The following is a 22366-nucleotide window of genomic DNA, read 5'->3' on the forward strand; positions in this document are numbered from 1 at the left end:
GTCTCTTTTGTGTGCATGTTCTGTTTCGGGGGAAAAAAATTATTTCCTTATTTTAAAAACTGACACTTTTTCATCATGCCTGTCACCCTCTAGTATAAATAGGAAATGGAGCTCATGGCAGCTTCTGTATCTTGGACACATTTAATGACTATGGAAACAATTAAAGATGCACTATGCCTGAGGAGTCTTTCCTTGGAAAGAGGACTGAACAGCTTTCTAGCTATCAGTAGGATTGAATGCCCATTAAAAATTCTCCAGGCCTTATTTGACTGTCAGTTTAGTAAGTGCAGTCACAGATAGGTAGTAAAATACCTTACTGGGCAAACAGCAGTAGTTAAAAGCAAATAGATTATCTAGATGCTTGAAGCAGAAAAACAGAGGACATGCTGCTGATGGGGTCTTGTAAGAAGTCTTGTAACAAAGTTTGACCACTATACACATGAAACTAACATGAAGAGTCACAATTGAGTTATCTAATATGAGAAAGGGGGAAGTTTTCAAGAATTTAGAGAACTTCTATTCCTTTCAAATGTGAACAAGAGGACAGTATAGATAACTGAAAATATGACAAAATAAACTTGGAAGAGAGGTACAGAACATTTCACTAATATATGAAAAACTATGAATACAGTGCTGAAGACTTGACCTTTTCCTCTTTGTAATTCTGCCAGTTAGAAAGGAATGTGGACGTGTGCTTTCAAATAAAATATAACTTTCCCCATAAAAATATAGTAATATTGTGTGCATAAAATAGTGAAGCCATGATTGTTATTTCTACAGGAGAATACTAGCTATGGCCACGTTGTGGTTATTCTGACCAGTACCTTCTGTCTCTACAAAGATTTAAACATAAAAATAATTAATTCTTGGGTTTCAAGGTATAAATGTATCTGAAAAAGAGTCCTCTGCTGATAAACAGCATTACACAGCTTTGCAGGTGTGTAATAGTGATTTCTTCCCAAGTTCTCTAATAGATTACCTGTAAAATGGTGAACAGAATGCCAGACTATAAAACAATGGGAAAAAATTACCATCAGTGTCTGAAAATATGTATTTCCTGTTGCTGAATGTTTTCTGAAATGGCTGGAATACAGCCTTTGACCTCCTTTGTATTATGTGGAGTTAAAATGCACCATTGTAAAACAGTAAAGAATTGAAGACTCGGGGACACTTGCAACCAGTTTCTAGTAAGTGGACATTATCATAACCTGTAAATTCTGGTTAATTTTATGAAATTGCTGTATTGTTCATTGCTTAATACCTAGAATAATGTCATTCCTCAGCTTGGACAAGGAAGTGAAATAGAGAGGCATGCTTGTGTTGGATATGATTGCATATGCAGGACCTGATCCAGGAGGAACCAAGGTGGCTACAAAGCGGAGGTTATACATGATTTGGTAGAGAATCAAAGGAAGGTCAATAATGACTTTTTTAGGAAGGTCTGACCTAAGTGTAGACAACTCTTTAGACTGTTCAGAAAACTAAAACAAAAATTTCTTACTGCCTGTACAGTCCCTTATAAAGCTTGTGGGCCAGCCTGCCAGCCACCAAGGAGATGAACTATGAATAGGTAACTAAAACATTAAGGAGAAGATATACTCACACTGTTAGAGGATGAACAGGAGGCAAGCTGGCCCACTGGAACCTAGTGACAATTAGAGAATGTAGAGACAGAGAGATGCTACTTTTACAAAGAAACACAGAGCTGCTGAGCTGAAAGTGAGCTGAGGAAGCCAAGGAAGGAAATCAGATCCTCTTCTCCCGGGAAGAGGAGAAAGCCTCTAGGGCTCAGGTTGGCTCTGCTTGAGTGTGAGTATCCCCTTCACTCCAGCAAGTTTCTAATGTGAAACCTAAAATGTAGTAGCCTAATGGAAAAACTCGGAAAAGAGCAGTGGAGCCTGATGGGGGTGAAGAGGCCCTTCCCTCACTCACCCTCCCCCTTCATATTCTGAGGGGAGTGTGGAGAATTTCTTCTGAAAAGTGGTATTGTAAACTGTATAAAGGAAGGAATTGAGTGCTTCCCTGCATGAAATCTGATTGCATAGTAAATAATTTTTCCTTCTTTTTTCATTTGTCCCCTTCTGTTATTTTTTTTCCCCATCTCCTGATTTTCATTCCTTCATAGTCGCTCACTTCTCTTCCATTCTGATTCCATCTGTCATTTCATCATCCTGTCTTCTTTTGCTCTGGTTTTGGAAACATGTATAAATCATTTTGCTAAATATACCTGTGCTCTAGTCTCTGTGCCTTTCTCCTTCTAATGACCATAGTCTGGACCCTGTGTTCCACTGCCTGGCTCACATACACCGTCTGGCCATGCAGAGGTGACTCCTTCCTAGGTGACTCCTTGCTAGGTGACTTCCCTAGCAGTGGAGAGTCCTGAAGTCTGATGTGTGGGGTTTAAAGAAAAAAACCCATAGGTACACGTATTCATTTCCTTCCTGTAGCAGGCCACCAACTCAGTGGAAGCAACTGTAATACAAGTATGGTTGTGTCCTCTCAAACCTTGAGGTGATCTCAGCTACCTCTCTTTTTAGAGAGAGGAACATATGCAACATATTGATCTTCCTTACCTCTCAGAAAAATATTTGCATTTTTATGGCGACTGGTCTGAAAGATCTGGTTTTGCAGGATGCGAACAAAGAATCCCAGATTTCAATCTGGAGGCAGATGGACCTTTAAACAAAACTCCCTGCATAGCAGGGACATCTGTTACAATTTGTGATCCACAAACTTTAAGGATACTCAAAATTCAGCTGTGGGGCTCAGTCCTTGGCTAGACCCAGCAGGAGACGTAAGAGGCAAAGTCTGTGTGCAGTGAGATTTACTCAGAGCTGAAAGAGTTCCTGCAGCAAACTGAAACTATGTGAATTTAACCTCGTGTTAGCCAGAGCATGGCTTGAACATATTTTCTTGCACTTCGTTATCCTAGAAGACCTGACTAGGGAGATGAGGACAGTGACAAGCAGCTTGGTGGAGTCAATAGAGGGCTATTGTGCAGCAGGGTGAATTTTTTAAAGAAATAATTTCTCAGTCTGTGCCCATGGCATTTTTTGATTGATGTGGAAGCAGGAGCCAGCCCAGTTGTTTGCATTTACAAAAATTTACAAAATAATTTTGTCGCTGGAGTCCAGTGTTGGAGACTAGAACTGTTTCTGGCCTACTTTGAAACAAGATTATCAGCTGATCATTAGCTGATGAATTGTAAGTATTTAGGACAAACATAGTTTTCTATTAACTACCTGGAACTCATTTACTCAATACATGTTTTCTCTAAAAGTTTTCAAGATTTTGTAGAAAAATTATGTGACACTTTTCATTGCAGTAGTCACTTCTGATGGTGATGTTAACATTTGTACAGACATTACACAATGTTATGAAATGTTAATTATTAGTTTGGATTTTTTTTTTCCATGAATGTTTAGTACCAGTATGGGACAAGAGTAATTTAAGACAGGACTGAAGTACTTTGCCTTATTTGTCACTCATTAATGTACGCTTACTTTCCATCAACTTAATTCTTTCAGCAAATACGTCTTCCTTGCAAACATTAGTTGAGGGATTCAAAGAGCTTTAGTTAGATGCTCACAATGTGTTTTGCTTGGACAGATAGGACAAACATAAAATTTGTAGGACTCTGTTGCTGGCACACCACATGCTATATTGTAAAAAAAATAATCTATCTTTAGCCTCCCTGTTCCTGATACTTTTAGACATGAATTAGTATTATGTTTATAGACATTCTGAACTAATGGATGTGAATATTTTCTCAAAAAATCCAGAATGTGCAAAATTAAAGGCAATCAGAGCCAAAGCAATTTCTATTTCTTCTTTCAGCGAATATTTAGGAGAAATATTTAGATAATTTTAAGTTCTGCTTGACAAGTTTCCCTTAATATCTCAGACTCTACTATCCTTAATTGCTGGTGTCATAGCTTTTCTGCAGTAGTGCTCATGCCAGCAAGGGCTTGGAAAAGCCATCTGTAATTTAAAACCTTATTTTGAAATTAATTTCATGGGGTATACCTGGCGAGAAGTCAAAGTGCTTCACTGTGTGACCTTTCCAGTCTCTGCACTATAGAACACGTAGAGCTGTTCTAGCTCTCTTTCCAGTGGTTGGCTCCTCCCACCACAGATCTGTCTCCACAAGATGTGACCTTTTTCATTCTGAGGTAGAAATATGGAAGAACAGTGAGAATATTCGTTTAACAATTGACTGTATTTCTAGCTACAACCTTCTTTGATACAACAGGCAAAAAGAATTGACTTAGCACCCACTTGCATCAGATTGGTACTTCATTGCACTCCCTTGGAAGAAGAAAAAGTGAAAAAAGTAGATCTTAGCTCCTCCTCTTTCTCCCTAGTTTAGGGTAGCAACAAAAGGAGGAAACTTGAGTATTGTTGATATGACCTGACCATTTTATGACCTCTAGGGAACACTCAGTATAAGAAACTTACTGGTTGGTTTACTCAGTAGCATATAGTAGGTTTTATCTATTGAATAGTTAATATTAGATGGAGCGTCCCATGATTCTATAGCTCTCAGTGTTATTTGTAAATATCATTAAGTAAGAATAGTGACCCTCTCTTTATAATCTTTGCATAACAAAGTCCCAGTGGAATTGTGCTTTCCTATTTTCCTGTATTTTTCAAAATTTCACTCAGATTTAGTCATCTGTGTGGGTTTTGCTTTTTCAGGTTATCACCTGTTTCTGCACTGATACTTGAAAAAATGGTGACAAACACATGTTGCTCTTTGTAGACTTTGTATTTTACTAAGAAGAAAAAAGCCCCTAGATTGTGCATTCATTGGGAAAGTTGACAATTACTAAATGGAAGGAGGACTACCCCTTGGGGCTTCTATTTGCCAAGTTGCAGGAAGAGGTCTTTTTCTAAGGAAATACTAAACTCTTATGAGATACTAATAGAGCATGCTTACCAGAAAAGGTTTGAGAGTAACTAGCAGCACATCTGTGTTTTGTAGTGATGGTGAAACATGTAACAGTGCACTGCAGATGCCTTTCTCTTTGAAACCCTTTTCACAGTGCTGCTGCTCAATTTGGGACTTCAACATGGGTTCTGGTTCCCCTGTTAACTTCTTCTATGTTCCCAACAGGGACAATCCTGTGACTGTTTTGCTTTCTATTATTGTTTTATTGTTATTGTGTTATTATTATTATTATTATTGTTATTGTTATGCAAAGCAAACCTTAGGGAAACTACTCTGAAACCAATACATTTGAGATTTAGTATTAAAAAAAGAGAAGTCCACAATATGTCTTCACAAGAATGTTATAAATGCATGGATGGCTGACTCTTCATAATCACTTAGTGAATCCTGATGAATAAAAGCAGGAAAAAAAAGAAAAGTTTATATCAGCTCTTAAAATCTGTGGAGATGTCTGTGCTCCTACTTGGAGGCAATTAATAAAAGTAGATTCCTTCATTTGAATACTGAAGCTTTGTCGGCCACTGGAAACTTCAAACTCTTTTTATTACGCATTTAATCTTGTACTTCAAATTGTTGTTTGTTTCCTGAGAGTCAAATTATAAGGGTACAAATTATCAGGTGGGGATTCTTCATACATTGACCTAACTTTATATTCTTAACAATATCTAAATAAAGACAAATGAAGAGAAGTTTCACAAGAATTGTGTACAAATAAGTGTAGAGAGGAGTGGAAGAGACATGGGTGCACTGAAATAGATACCTGGGATTTTAAGGAATAGCCTGAAGCTGGCCATAATTTCAAATCTCCATACAAGTTGCCTGCGTACACCTACTTTGTCTGCGAATTCTTTAATTTTTAATGTCAAATGGAAGTGTTCAAGTACAAATTACACAATTACTGTTTGGTCATCCTTTTTCATGCAAAAATGTGGATTTTATTTTAGATATACAGTAGATGATTTATCTTTTGACTAATTTAGCCCTAATAGAAAATAAGCAGAAGTAAGAAGAATGCTTGTGTAGAGGAGTATTGAGGGAAAAAGCAGGACAGTGAAATACTTCAATTGTTTCTTCCTGTTGTTGAGTCTTCTGTCTGTAGATGTCAGCTACACCAATATTTCCTCCAGGAAGTAGGAGACATAATGAATGTGTGTGGTTTTTTTCCAAAAATGCATTTGTTAAAAGAAAAAGGTCAATAGGACTTCTCAGAATTTGCAACCCTGATAGGCACAGAGGCAGTGTTCTTCCAAGCTTTTATACGCACTATTGACTTCCCTTAAGTTCAGAAATTTTGCATGATGGCAGTATTGATTGATTTATTTATTTTTAAGTAAGGAATTACTCAAGGGAGAGAAAGGAATAATCTGACGACATGTTTTAAGAGATTAGCATAGCAGAATTCTCTTGTAAAGTTAAAACAGGGCCATATGCACCCTCTGGCTTTGATTGCTGTATCACAGTGATCGATGCAGCAAGGCCATATCAGACCATTAAACATCTCTTGTTCTGTAAGCCATTGCTAAATGCTTCAGAACAAGGTGCAAGATATCCTGTAGATAATAAAAGCGGAATATGCTGCCCAGAGAGTATTAATCTTCCTAGCCTTCTTTTATAGCCTACATTGTGAAGATTTATATCCTTTTAAAACAAACAACAACCCCCCCCACTTCCTATATAAGTCTCCATCTCTTTGTTCTGCAAAGAAATAACATTTTTGTCTTCAGCACAGGATAAATTCCCTGAGATGTTTTTAAGCCTTTCAAATGAAAATCTGTGTGTGATTCTATTATGGATCCTTTGGGCTTCAGCAGATTTCCTCCTGTGCTTACAGTTATGCGGATGCATAAGGATCTTGATGCACCAGAAACTTAGCATCTAGAACAAAAATGACATCCAGCACCTGAATGGCGTATCCTAAAGTTACCAAAAAGTTGCAGAAGAATGTTTAGCAGAATCTTGTCAAGCTGTATGGTTCTGATGTTAAGGAAATAAATAAACAGCGTATCTGTTGCTTCATCTACCAAGTTTGCTATTCTTTGATCAGCTAGATTTCATTCCTGAAATCAAACAATTACTGAAAACTTTTCTTACCATAGCTGAGTTCTACTGTAGTTATAGCAACTATATTCCTGTGTATTTATTCTTAAACGTGGGGTTACAACAAAATGCTTATTTTTGAGAGTAAAATGTTCTGCTTCCTAAAATTAAGGTTTAAAAATAGAGAGTTTTGTATAAACTAGTTAAATTACTTGTATTAACTAATCATTTCTCTAGAGAATTTGATGTGAATTAAAATTTTTCTGTTTCAAATCAGCTTTTTTAGGCAGTGGCAAAAAGTATCTATACATATTCTATATCCTATCAATTGGATCAATCTAAGTTAACGATTCTTATTAAGTCTAGTTAGACATACGCTTGTTTTCTGTATGAAAAACAGAGCTGTAAAATGAAAAGAGAGAGATGTAGAAACATTCAGTAACCTCATATCTTGGTGTTAGTAGCATCTATTCAGTGTCTATTTAATAATTTTTATTTTGTTAGCAGGCTGACAGTGCCGTGAAATATTTCAGAAGTTTAAGTCTGACTATTCAGTTGTGCAGAAGCATCTGCAAAGGATTTGGGTATAATGACAGCCTGCAACAGATATTTCTAAAATTAGAAGGGATGGGGCATAAATATATTTTGGTTTTAGAATACGAGGTAAACTTTTTCTTCCATATTTAAGTTTTAGAACAGCATCATTTTTCTGTACCCTTCTTCATCCTTGTTACATAAAATCTTAGCAGAAGCTAGTTAAAATTAAAAAGGAAACACTATCTTTCCCCTGAAATCAATATTTCTAGATATTTCTTGTAAAATATAAAATTAAATAAGAATATTCAGAAAGTTGTAACAACTCCTATTTGTTATCTCTATTAATTAAAGAATATCTTCACAACATTTTTCTCCCCCTTGTAAATATGCATAGATAAATGAGATGGAGCAAATCTCTATTATTATGATTCAGCACCTCAAATCTACTATCCCCTTTTTCTTTGCTTTTATACGTGCTTTCAATCTCTTAAATCCACCTAATCCATGGTTCTGCTGTTAGCTTCCTTAAGAAATTACTCTGCCAAGAGATTTAAACATCATTGGAAATATCCTCTGTATTCTGCCTGTGTTCTTCTTTATGTCACTGAATTACGGTTACATATTTGTACGTGAATTACAGGAAGGCTCTTTGTATTTTTTTTGTGTTTATTCTTAATTATAGTAGCTTTTATACTCATTATATAACTGAAAATTGGCAAAACCCCTTAATTTGGTGATTAGGTGATCAGTGACTGATTCGGTGATCTATGACATTGCTGTTCGGTATGAATAGACGAAAGACATCATACTCTTTCCCAAAGGATGCACAAGAGGAAGTGTTAAAATTCCCATTACAGAGATCGGGTAAGACTTGTGGGAAATTTAAGTCACCTAAGAAGACTGTTTCAGAGCCAATGTTGATTTTTGATCTCCCAAATCCTAGTTTTCCTCTTTATGTTAAAGATCATCCTTTTTTCCCCACATACAGTAGGCAAGATTCTTTTGTATTACATCTATGCCCATTAACTTTCTTTCTTAGTTATCCACATAACAGGTCACCAGATACTAAAAGTTGCACTTAAATAGTAATAAAACTATATATAGATGATTCTTGGAGATTTTGAAATATATTTTAAACTGAACAAAATTATGAGGAGTGGCTGAAGGAGTTGGTGTTTAGTCTAAAGTAAAGGAGACTGAGGGGAAACCTCACTCTCTACAACTACCAAAAAGGAGGTTGTAGTGAGGTGGGATTGGCCTCTTCTCCCTGGTAGCTAGTGATAGAAGAAGAAGAAGTGACCTCAAGATGCAGCAGGGAGATTTAGGTTGGATATCAGGGGGAATTTCTTTACTGAAAGGGTTGACAAGCATTGGAATAGGCTGCCCAGGGAGGTGGTTGAGTCACCATCCCTGGAGGTATTCAAAAGATGAGTAGATGTCACGCTTGAGGCCATGGTCTGGTGGCAGACTTAGGGCTGCTGTGATGATTGAACTCGATGATCTTAAAGGTCTTTTCCAACCAAAACCATTCTGTGATTCTGTGATTCTATCTATCTCTAAATATATCTTTTAGCAGCCTTCAAAGCTATTCCCACCAATCATTCTGAACTGGTTTGATAGGTAATAGGGTAACTAATGCTGTAAGCTTCTGTACAAATCATGTTAATATTACTGTTTTTTCCTGTTTCTGCTGTAAGGTTATGACACCCGCACGTGTCAGGAAATACAATGTACAACTGAATATGCTTTGTGACAAACTTTCCTGAAATGTATATTCTAATCACAGAGTTGCAGAGACTATCAACTAACATAGAAATGTTAAAAAAAAGTATGTGCATTAAAGAAATTTCTATGGTAACCTTATTAATTTAATTTGCTGTAAATCCTCTAGCCTTTTTAGATCAGTATCCTTAAAGAGAGGTAAGAAATTTTGTCCATTCTCAGGCTTTGGGAAGTCATCAACTGTAGAAACGATTTGACTCGAAAAGTGAAGGTTTTAAACCAACTGGGAACAATGTGACAGAAATCTCCATCTGCATTCATTCCATGTCTAGTCTTTTGAGAAGCTCAAAAGCCACAAAACAGAAAACACAGATGAGACAGGGTAGCATCTGTTTATCCTCAGAGACTTCTGCTGTCGTTTCTGGTCATCTTCTCATTTGTCCTCACTCTCTGTTCCTATTCTCTCATCTGGTTTTTATGGACTGGACACAACAACTGTACTTAACATTTTAAAATCTAGATTCTATCATTTTAACAAACATTTGGGGACAGGAAAGGGGGATCTGATTACAGCAGGGAGAAACACAAAAGCAGAGCTTTCTTTTATTTCCTCTGCTCCCTGCTCCTTTTGCCTTTGAGTTTATGATGTTGAACTTCAACAGGAAGGATCTGAATCTTCTTCATACCATTGGGCACTGGGGCAGAAAAATCCCATAGGCTGAGCTGGACTGAGTTATTCCCCTAGCTGTCAGTATTTCCTAAGCAAAGAAGTGTAGCTCTACATCCCAGGCTCTGAGGAGCTTCAGCTGGATTTCCTCTCTCGAGGGTCGATGACTTTTCTTATTTGAGCATCCTCCAACAGGATTCAAAAGATCCCTGCTTTCCACTTTGAGCTCTTCAATGTGTAATGTGTTGGGGTTATTTTTTCTCAACGGTGTAATTTCATGAAAGCTGAAGCTATTTTAGACCGGCGTGTGTTTTTCTTACTGCAACAACCATACTAAAATGTAATGTATTGGCATTTCATTGTTGTTGTTGTTATTTTGGTTTATTTACCAATTTATAGAGTATAAAATGCCAATCTGAAACACACGTGGCATGGCCAAGATGCAAGTCAGCCCATAAAATTCTCGATCTTTAGCTGATAAGAATAAAAGGGGTGGTTTATATTTTGAAGGAAAAGTACTATGAAGGGAAGGTTGCTTGTTTGCTTGTTTGCATTCACAATGATACTTGAAAATAAAAGTTTTTTGCTATATATTTAGAAACATTCGATTGACATCACCTAGAGGGAAGTTCTCTTTTATAATCTGGCCACATGATACTGCTTTATGTGCTGTTGACAAATCTGCAGGAGAGAACTGTGTTTAAGTCAAGGAGTAGATTCTGCAAAGCTTTGTCAAGGATCTGTTTGCTTATTCTTATGGTTTACTTTAAGGTCATGAGTTGTCCCAGTATTTTAAATGCTCTGCTGACCAAGGCCAGTGAAGCTTTGCATGGTCAAACCTTCAGCCTGTGTTATCTCATGCTGCTTTATTCCTTCATGAAAGCTATTTCTTAAGTTTTTCCTTCATGAAAGATATTCCCCGAGTTTTACATTGACTTAAGAGTATTTTTGTTTGTTGATGCCTATGTCTCCTTCCTACTAGTTTAGACTACAGAGTTGTCAATAATCTGCATAATTATTTGGATTTTAATAGCCTTTCATTGCTTTTCTTCCCCCAGGGGTATAAAAGCAAAACAAAGCAAAATTCCATAAGCTCTTGTGCCTTAATACACTATCTCTTGGGTATTTCTGTTGTCATTTATATTGGGAATTTTAATGTAATTTTTTACTGAGATTTACTTATTTTTTAATGAAATCTGTAACCTTGTATTGATGTATCCTGGAAAACGAGTCTTTGCTAGACTGAATTCAAATAGCTTGTAGTCAACTTCTCAGTTGTAATTTGCTCATCCCTTTTAATAAATTAATGATATCTCTCTCCTTTCCAGTAAGAGTGCCCAAAGCATAACGGAAGAAAAAGCAGCTTTTCTAGGCAACTCTGTAGCCCTGTGTGCATGTTCCTCTGTTCTGTATTTGATACTCAACAGATATCTGGGGCTGTTGAAATTGATTTTGAATACCCTGAGAGCTGGCCTTGGATATGTTTTACTTCTTATTTGCTTCTTCTCGTTGTAGTTCATTCTGCTTTCTCTTTTATTTTTCATACATCCCACTGAAGTCATGGAATGGCTAGATGGACTATTACATTTCTAATGGATTAGTTGAGTACTGGAGAAGCCAGAGGATATTAGCCTTCTCACATTCAAATGTGTCGTATACAATATACGTGGCTCTATGAATATTTAATTTGAGTGAAAGGCTTGTCTGAGTATGATTTCACTGAGTAAGAAATCACTTCTCATTTCTGAATTTCCTGGATATACAGTTTGCTTCCTTGCTTTTTAAAATGTCCATTGAACATTTCTAGCCAAACTGGAACATTTAGCAAGTCCTGATCCCAGTAACAAAATTCATGTTGAGATTTTCTTTTAATTTTAAAAGAGAGTTTCGTCTGTTCAATTTATCTGACATTTGCTTCCTCCTCCTGTGTTCCCTCAGTTGGATCTTTAGGGGCTCTGTCGGCTCTAATGTCCCTCAAGCAATCAAACATGTTGGCGCTTAACACATAATGAGAGTTCAGGCGTGATATCGAAAAGATGTAAGCTGTAATTTTCCCTATATTACTTAATTCCATGAGAAATGGTGTTGATCTTCAGATTGTTATGCTGGAAATTATAACTCCATGGTCAGAGAAAGCAAGCTGTTTTATTGTCAAGGGAGCAGGAGCCTCTTCCCCGATCAGCAGTAAAACAATTTATGGGAGGAGTGTTTGTTTCTCCAGCAGAAAATAAAAACTGTTTGCAGAGTATTGTAGCTAATGACAGGATGGATAAATCATGCACCTGCAGAACTCCTGCTATACAATAGATATAACATTACATTAAAGAAATCATAGCTTTGATAAATGTCCTAATCCTACAGTGAGGTTTACAAAGGCATGCAGACCCATCCACAGGAGTTAGCTGTAGAGTGGTTCATTGGGTAGCTTTGCTGGATTTATAGAATTCTTTCCAGTGGCCAAATGCATTTCATAACCACATTACAATCAGTAAAGTAAGCATTTTGTAGATGAGAAGATTTGTAATATGCATGTGATGCTGTAATCAATGCTTTTCCTGCTGCAGCTGAGGAAAGAAATCTGAATTTTTCTCATTTGGTAGAATTGTAGAAGTGATGTTGTGCCACAGCAACTTTTTGGTTGCTCATAAGTATCCCTCTTCCCTGGTATATGAGCCTGGATTGCACTCGCTGGTTAATGTTGCAGGTTTGCTTAAATTGTCAGCCAGCTGTTACTCTTGGGATTGCTTAGAAGAAGTTGTATATTGCAGATCTGGCGTGAGGAAAATAATTTTGTATCCAAGACAGTGGTTGATTTATTGTTCAGGGAGTAATTCAATGTACATGTAGTAAACAGATACATCAGAAAAAACATTAAGATACTGCAGAACATAGTGAAACATACCTTTGGGTACTGTAATAGGGGAAGGAATTGAAGTGTTAATGAAATAATTATTTTTCTCCCCCAACTATCAAAAAATAATGAGATTTGCAAAAGATGTTAGCTATCTGTAAAAAGTCCCAATTTAGCAGACAGGTGAATGCTAAAATCAGTCATTAATTAGTAAAGCTCCTGAACTTCTGTTTCAGTCAGCAGTACATAGATTCATGTAAAAAGTAAGGTGTAGGTGAGAGTGGCGTGTTGACTTAGAATCCTCTTTACTGGGAATGTGATCCTAGGGCATGCACTTATCATGTTAAATACACTTATCAGTTTCTCATTTTTTGCAGCATCCTTTTGTGTCCTCTGTTTTCCCAAGGGAATTCTAGAAGTCCCAAATACTGCTATGTAGCTTGCAGAGACAACTTCAAGAGTGGCAACTGTCATATATGAGAGAGGAGTTCTTAGACCTTGTAAACATACTTCTCCAGAGATCTGATAAGATCACAGATTTAGTGTGATATGCTTTGTTTGGAATCAACAACTTACCTTAAGATTAGTGTTCACCATTAGACTTTTATCTGACACAAATCCTCCCCTTCAAGTTGTTTGCCTCTGTGAGTTGTGTGCTCTTCAGCTCCCAGTGCAAGAACATCCATTTCTTCAGTCACTCTGTACAGATGAGCTGTAGGTGAATTCATTGGATTGAGTGATTATTTTATATGGGTTACCTCTTTAGAAATCAGAACTATGCAGCACATGCAGTCCATCTGTGGCAGGGTCTTAACCAGTGCTATCTTGCCAGAATTTACTGAGAAGACTCAGATCATTCTCATCGTGGGTTAACATAGTGCTTCTCTACTGTAAATTGTAACCTTGGTGTTGAAAAAAAGGCTGGAGTAAATTTAACAGATGTCAATGTGTTTTATTTTCAGGAAAAAATTACTTAGTGACCTACTATTACAAGGTCATATTCAATGTCCTTCTGAGGTTGTTATCATTTAAATTTCTCACAGTAGATTGACTAAATAATATTATGAATTTAAGAAACTCTGACATGCCCTTACACCTTTCAAAGTGAAGGAGGCGGAGGAGGAGGGGACTTGAAGTCAAGGTATTCACAGTGTTTTCAAAACTACTTTAAATGTTTAAACTAGACCAGTAAGAATCCAACCTAACTACATGCCTTTTCATTGCAGTTTACTTTTTACAAATAACCTCACAAAGATAAAAACAAGAAAATACTCTTTGGAAAGTCCCTCTTCACTCTTCATTCTGTGGACTAAAGGCATACAAATGACCAGTCCAGGAGCATGAGTGTCCCCATTCCCTATGATTGGGTACAGCACAGATAACGAAAGGAATACAAGTTTCTCTTATGCATGCAAATCTCCTTTTCTTATTATGCGAAATCAGTTTGAAGCACGGGAGCACTCCTTGTGGCTTTCATTTCACCTTTGCACTAAGCTTGCCTGCTGAGATACTGCAGGTGGTAGTGCTTTTTAGGAGGTGCATGTGTGCAGGAGTTGACTGAAACCAAGCAGTCTCTTGCCTAGAGAACCATCAGCTAGCGGTGACTTTTGATTGCACCCAGGTCTTCCACACAGGTCAACAAGACACATTAAGGCTTTAAACTGAATTGTCACTGACCTATCTCTTGTTACTAATTCTTTGCCCCTTGGCACTGACATGGATGATAAGATGGCAGGAAACTAGGCTTTTCATGGATTCTTCCTCAAACCATTAAGGCCTGCAGTTTTTCAGTTCCTTTCTCATTCTCTGCAACTGTAAGAGCAATGTTCCATACTTTGCCCAGGAGAAAAAAAAATGCTCTTAGCATTCAAGGAACAGTTAAAAGTACAACATGAATTACAGTGTTGAGTCACTAGAAATGACACCAATTCTAACCAGAAAAGTGTGAAAACCATCTATATGGTACTTTCAAGGCCTAACTCTGGGGGGAAATAACAATGAGTGGCAGGCTTTTTCTAGAATGCATTCCCCAAGAGTTATTTAGATAATTTGGTTCCTACCCTGAAAAGTCGCTTAACTTAAGATTCCTATTGGGCCCCAACTCTAAGTAATTCAGCTGTGCTAATGGTGTCCTGCAGGGGTCCCCTTTGTCTTGTTTGCAGGGAGTCTGCTGAGGAAAACTACCCCACAGCATTCCTCTCCCACCTGATGCGAGGGGACAGATGAGCTGCACACCTTGGATTTTGGCATGATATGGGCTCATGTTCATACTCAGCGCTCTTGGCTCCACTGCATGAGCTGTAGCCTTACATGTATGCTGAGATATGAAATACAGCCTCATCATTTCTCTGTGGTTTCAGTGGAATGCTGTTTCTCTCTGTTGATCCTGTTTTTCCAGGTACTGTGTATTGAGTTTCAATCCCATGTCTGGAAAAAACATGTTTCTCTTAGATTTAATAATGGCTCTTAATTTTTTTTCATGAAGGTTATGAGACAAACTTGATAAACTTGAAGTCTGCAGCGGCCAAATACTAAGTGTTCTTACTGGAACAGATGGAATCTGGTTCTAGACTGTAAAACATTTGCAAGCTATAGTGAAAGACTATGTTGGGCAAAGTAGCAGCACAAAATTCCTTTCCTGCTGTTAAAAAAAAAATCCTCCATGTTTAGTTTTCATAACCACTCAAAAAGAAAATAACACCCTCACTCTTCAGTTTCATAATTACCACAATCTTTGAGGTCTCTCAGGTGGATTTTGAGATGAACTATCTTCAGATTTGGTTTGCCAGTTTCATATTTTCTCTGAGCAAGAAAACAAATGCATCATTTTAGCTCATGCAATAGTGTTCCAGGGCAGCTATTTTCATTTCTGACTTTTCCAGGTTATAGGAAACTTTGATTTCTATGGGAACGGTTGTATTTTGTAAAGCATCCAAACTTTTAAGAGCATAGGACTGTGCTTTGCATCATAATCTGATCCAAATACAGGCATATAGAGTTCCTGCAAGTACTATCTCCAGAATGGCAGTTTCTCTACTTAGCCTTTCCCAACTCCTGTAATCATTTTGACACCCAAAATAAGGGACATCAAATCCCTTGACTGGACAGGGGAAGAGGGCAGACACCTTTTCAAACACAATTCTTTTCACAAAAAAAAAAAACCCAAAAAACCAGAAGATGCAGCTGAAGAGAGAACCATTCTGTAATCAAAATCCAAGGAACTGGATACAGCTCATATTGCGTGGGCTAGGAAAATGACATCATAGTTCTGGGAAGTTGCTTTTAAAAGATGAGGTAGTGGGAGGCTGAATTCAGATGTTATTTGCACCTCTTTAAACCCACTTGCCTTCTTTTTTTCTTTTTTTTTTTTTTAAGTCAACGCAAATGGAGAGGTAACGTAGAGCACAATATTTGAGTGTCTCTCTTCTTTTGTAGTGCCGAAGCCAATAATAATTGCAGAATTTTGGAATAGTTGGCCAGATAGATGTAGTCAGTCTTGCATTTGACATAATGTAGAAATTCAGGATTAGCACATATTTTCCTCTTAGCATACTGTGTGATGACACTGTATCACAAAAGACTGGAGAAAATGGGTGTGATGACATGAAGACTAAGGCTACCTTAGAACTATTTATGTTGCTTAATGTCCTAATCAAAGGATGTGCTTTATTCAGATACAAATAGGAAGGAGTGACTGAGAGTTCTTACATCTACTTTAAACAGCTTTAAAAGCTGGAAATGTTGCACCAGTCAAAAGTTTTGCCACCATTTAATGTTTGCAGAGTGCTTTGAAGATAAAAAGTGCTCCATAAATATTATGTTCTATTTTTTCCACTGTTAGACTTCACACATCAGCTATTAAAAGAACTAAGAACTGAAAGCAGTTAAGCTGAAGAAATAGTAATAATACTTCTCACATCACTCATATTTATGTCCAAAAATGTTGAAAAATTTTACAAACATGAGGAAAAGGTTAGCGTACAAGTTTTAAGGTAAGATTATCCATACTTATTAGCAAGAGAAATTAAAGCACAGGGAAAAAGGGTCATTATTTAAAATATGCTCAGACATTTTAATTTTACTGATCTCAATTTTAGATTGCATCAGACCTTCAGGGTATAAAGGTACTGGAGTGACTTACTCAAGAAAAAGAAAACTCTCCCCTAGCTTTGGAATATTTATTGATTCTGGCAAAATATATCGAGGGGGCAACAATTCTTTTTGATTTTAATCTGAAAAAGTTCTGCTTAAATTTTTGGAGGGAAGATGATTAGATTGTCCCAGGAGTGGCAGCAGTGGTCTACCACTGACAGCGTAAGAGGTGTATTACAAATAAGACAAGGTTATGAGAAGAGGTGATAATTTTATTGAAGAAATCAGTATTGCTAGGGGGAGATAGATGCACTTTCAAATTGCCCCCAGTGTACCATTCTTCCCTCTTAGCTCTCTGCAGTGTCATTGGCCCAGTGTCTTTCCCACAGGTGCCTCCGTGCTGAGCTGGGAAAGCTGCAGAGTTTTGTTGTTCAGAGGACGCCTTGAATTCAACTCGATGAATTTGGGGTCCCTGATCTCATGCCTTAGCTCTCCAACCACCCTAGGTTAGGACCATGAGGTGACCAGGCTCTCCTGGGACTTGGTGGCTAGCCAAGTTGATGTGTCTCTTCTCTAGGTGACAACCTGGATAGCTTCAAGATTTCAAAGCAAATTAACCTGGGAGTGTCTTCGTGTATTGACTTTCTTTTTTGTTTTTGTGTTTTCTGGAATTAAGCCAGCAGAGAGAAGCTTTTATTGGGTCAGAAATAGTCCTCCCATTACAAAGGTGTTCCGAGCAGAGGGCTATCCTTGCAGGGACCTCACTTCCACAGCTGCCCACCTGCCCTGAGAGGGAGCGTGATTTGTAGGGTCTCGCTTCCAGCCTCTGCATCCCGAGTGACCTACAAGGGTAGGACATCCTTGAGGGTGTGAATGGCTCACCGTTTCGAATGCTTCTGCTGTGCGGTGGGAACTAGATGGAGGGGCAGAAGGGGACATCACTGCACCCAGATTTAGCACTAGGGCTGAACCGTGCCTCCAGCACAGTGGCAGGTAAAGGAAGGTGTTTTGTGTAGCCCAGAAATGCAAAACAAAACTCGGTCAACAGGCAGAAGGTTGTTCAGCATATGAGGCAGGCTGTTTGAAAAACAGGCTTATTTTTGCTCCTATTCTCTAAAACAGGAAAAGGCATTGTGCATGTCTGTATAGTGCTAATAGCATGTCTCTCCTTACTGTAGTAGTTTGCTGCCACAGTGAAAATAATCAGGTAACAGTTATCGCAGCTGACAATGCATCTTCACATCCCATCAACCACAGATATTTTCTGCTGGTCCATACAATACAGACCCATCAGAAATAATAGGAAGGAGCTAAGCTATTGTTGGGATACAGCAGCTCAATATTCACAGAATATTCAGCTGGCCATGAACTACTTAAGAGGAGTTAATAAGCAGCCACACTTGAATACCTGATGTCTGTAAAGGGGAGAAACATACACGGAGAAGCACATCCTGGCTGAAAACATACTTGATCTGTCCAAAACAAAACCTAGCCTTCATCTCTCATGTAGAAGCAAGTCTACCAGGGCTCAGAAAGAAATATTTATCTTTGAGGAGTGATCTGAAAGATAACTAATGCGTCAAAGGAAAGAAAATGCAGTTTCTGCTCCTTGGGGAAAGAGGGTAAAAGGGGACGGAAAAAAAAAGGAAAAAAGAAAAAAAAAATCCAAACTTTAAAACCCTTCATTTTTTTTCTTGCTGTAGCCATAGACTATTTCCTTTGATTTGTCGTGATTTAAATTCATACAAAAAGATTTATTTCAAATAAGCCCCTTTAACTGTATGGGCAGATTTTTTTTTTTTCCCCTAAAGCCTTTTGTAAGAACAAAGTAACCACTTGTCACACTCAGTTACTAATGAGAGTTTAGTGTGGGTTTTAGTGTTCATTCATACGCTTTGTGTTCAGCTAGTTGTAAGTTAAATCTTTAGAAATCACACTGCAGGAATCCTTCACGTAGGGGTGGGGGCGGGAGGCGAATCTGTTGAGATATTGAGAACTGGTGAGCGGAAACTGCTCTTTTCAGGCTTCCTAATCGTCGGCGCAGGAAATAAACACATGCAGGAAGTCGTTTGGCCTTTTCTTGAACTTAAAGTTTATACAGCAATTGATAACCAAGGCAAACTGTGTATTTAAACTTCTAAAAATTAAAGTAAATAAAGAGAATGTGTTTAGCCAATGCCAGCATGGCATGTAGTTTCTACAACCAACTCATCTAAATACAGCATTAAAAACTGGAAAGATTATACAGGGTATATATTTTTATAGCTAGAATATGTCCTTGCAATCTTACTGTATGTCTTCTCTCTGTCCCCTTTTCCTTTTAATTCACTAATCCTCTCCCAGTGAAAATGAGCTGGAACACTGAAATGAAACTGAAAGTTGTGTTTATGAAGCTGTTTTCTCTGCTTCTGCTTCATATTCTTCTCTTTCATCCTTTCCTTGACCTTCTCATTTATCTTGTAAGCCCTTTGGGATAAGGATAGTCTTGGAGCATGTGAAACACCTTGTTCAATGGTGGCCCATATTGATATTTGCTTAATGCTACATATATTGTGTATGAAAGTTGTCTTTGAAAGGAGGGCAAAAATAAATAAAGCATCATTCCTGAATACAGCTTTTGACATTGATAGTATCCATTTACTAACAGGGACATTTATGAGCATTTCTAAGAAATATTATTTGTTGTTAAAATTTTTCAAGCTTTCACTGTATTACTGCAGTCACTGTGAATTTAATGCTTTAAAAATAACAGTTTCAGGTTTATAATAATTACAATTAGATGGTGTAAATTTTCATGGGATATTGAGAACACCTTTGCCAATAAAATGAAAGCAAGCAAAACCCCAATGCAGAACCGAACACGGAAGAAAAGAGACATTTGCATGTCTTTGAAGACCAACCTAAATGTCTGCAAAAAAATTATCCACTCTTAATGCATCTTCTACTCTTTTTGAAAATGTTTTTTTTTTCCTGCCCCAATAAACCACCCACCTATAAATGCAAGCATATATTAGGAATATGTTTTATAAGAAGAGATCTAGAAGCAGAAAACTGCACTTAAAATAAAGCAAAATGAGAGAAAGCCAGAAAGAATTGAAGTGTTCAATTACACATCCATAGTCAGGGTTGTTTTCAGATTAAGTTATTGAATTAACTTTTTTTAAAAAAAATAAGATTCTGGGTTTTGGTTTTTGCATTTGAAGTTATTAAAAAATGTCATGAAATTTTGTAGTCTGTTTAGAAGGTTTCTTATTTGCAATGTCAAGGTAGCTTTATAAAAGACTTCAAGAAATGCATCTAAATATTGCCCTCAAATTGCCATTCACTGTAAAACGGATGTAGCTGATCAGAAGCTCAATAAATGTCAATACATAGTTCATTATAATAAATAAATATGGAATTTTCAACTATTAATCATGTAAGATTGCATCCTCTACATATTTTCAGAGCATGTCCTTACCTTTATCACTTATCTTTTTGCCTATTTGATTTACATCCCAGCCTGACGTCTAGTAGTCATCAGTCTTTCTTTTGAGGATTACAATGACATAGCTGCTTCACTGATATCTTTGAAGGAATCAATCTTTTGCTTTTCCCTGTTCCTTACATGAAACATTCAAGTTTGTTCCAGACTGTATAACAATGCACAATATGCAAAATGATGATGTGTAGCAGTATGGATATGCACAATGATGATGTGTAGCTGCATTGTTTGTATTCTACCCTAAAAGCTATTTTTATGTTGCTTTTTTTTTCTTTTTTGATAGTCCAGCTCCACAGTGAGAACATACCAAAACAGTAAATCGAGAGTGACCATGAGCCCTGGCTTTAGCTCCCAGTGGAACAGCAGCCAACCTGCTTGGAATACATACACCTTTCCAAGAGCAAGCTTGCACTACCAGTCCCATGCTAGCTACACCTACTGTGCTGGACATCCTGCTGTAAGTAATTACAACCTTTTCTACAGTTACCTGAGTGAGCTGTATGGTCCCCTGGCAGGTAGAGGCAGTGAGGGGTTGACAGTTCATCACACTTTGCCAGCACTCTTTGTGTCTTGTTGCAGTCAGAACAGCTCATGCGTACTAACTCTAACTCTAGAAAATATTAGAATGAATCCAAGATGAAAGTTACATGGCTCAGTAGAAATACATATATTTTTGTATATTTAGCAGTCCTTGTCCTCACATGAAATTACTGTTTGTGTCTGGGTTTCACTGTCAGGGATGTGGGCTAGAGAGCAGTATTATTGATGGCTTTTTTTCTGTTTCTAGAGCATTTGTTAGATGAATGAATTATTCTTCTGTTTCTGAGATTTTAAATTGTATGGCTGAGTCAGTAAAAGGAAGGGCATCTCTTCTCATCATTAGATTTGTTAATATTCACTACTTTATCATTAATGTGATCAGTAGTGAATATGCAATCCTGTTGCTAGGCAAAGACTACTGATCTTCTGTAATTTACCATGAACTGGTGGCCAAAAAGAATGGGGAGGAAGGCTGACTGTTGTTGTGTGTTTTAATTTGACAACCATGAAAGGGTCACAACTGAAGGCTGATGGTGGGTTTTGACATATTGGTATAGCAAGCTGCTCATAGCAGAGCTCTGGCATTCTTTTAGTTTCTGATTTTGAAAGACTCTGGGAGACGTAACAGGGGAAGACCTCTTTAGTGTAAGCAATCTTCCTTTTTTTCCCTCTCTGCACTTTGTTGTTTTAGTGTTTGGATTTGAACTTCACTTTGGATATTGTTAGAAAGTCTTAAAGGACATATTATCTTAACATCCTGTTGTGTATGTAATGAAATTTTGTCTCCCTATAGTGAATTCTAGTAGGAAAAGAGGGGAAAGTGTAGCTTTACCTACAGAGGGGAAATTGTGCTATGCGCCATCTTGTTGCAAGATCTGTGTTATCTGATTTAGATCTGCTATCTTACCTGCCAACAGACTTTTGGCCAGAAGTTTGGTTTAGGAATTGTCTGCAGCATTAACATGGTAATTGAAATAAAGGAGGGGAATAAATTTCTAAAATCTTATCTCTTTTCTGAGGTAGTGCAATGTCAGAGTGAATTAAACATCTCTATGGATTCTGCTGTTTGCTCAGTTCCATTATGGTGTCATTGAAAAATGATAAAAACTATTGTGAGGATTGAAAACAGTGTTTGGCAACGGAAGAGCACAGAAATTTTCCTTGTTTAGAACGATGCCTCAAAGAAAGTCCATGTGCAGCTTAATTTAGTTTGAACTGGGTATTCAAGTAATTAACTACCCCTTAACTTTGATAATTTAGAATAAACACTGCTGTCTCTGTGAGTCGATCTTTGACTCTACATAGCAACAGAGTATACAAGAATGCTGTACTGCCTATTTGATGGTTTGAAAATGAAGACATCTTTGTATCCATATGAATAAAAATGTCTTTTTTAGGCTAATTCCACAGTTCATCTTTCCTTTTTTTAGACAAAAGTTGAGGGTGTCTCAAATAGAATTGCTTTACCTGTATGGTATTTGTTTT

General features: G+C 37.4%; 1 protein-coding gene across 1 annotated transcript in view; it reads left to right on the plus strand.

The window, feature by feature from the left end:
- RBMS3 (RNA binding motif single stranded interacting protein 3) overlaps positions 1–22366 on the plus strand; it is a 614750-nt gene that overhangs the window by 93782 nt on the left and 498602 nt on the right. The window contains exon 2 of the mRNA XM_069860070.1: positions 20630–20798. Within this exon, the coding sequence (XP_069716171.1) occupies positions 20673–20798 (126 nt within the window). The 5' untranslated portion in view covers positions 20630–20672. The remainder of the gene's footprint in view (positions 1–20629; positions 20799–22366) is intronic.

This window comes from Phaenicophaeus curvirostris, chromosome 6, assembly GCF_032191515.1.
Source record: "Phaenicophaeus curvirostris isolate KB17595 chromosome 6, BPBGC_Pcur_1.0, whole genome shotgun sequence".
NCBI classification, from domain to species: Eukaryota; Metazoa; Chordata; class Aves; order Cuculiformes; family Cuculidae; genus Phaenicophaeus; species Phaenicophaeus curvirostris.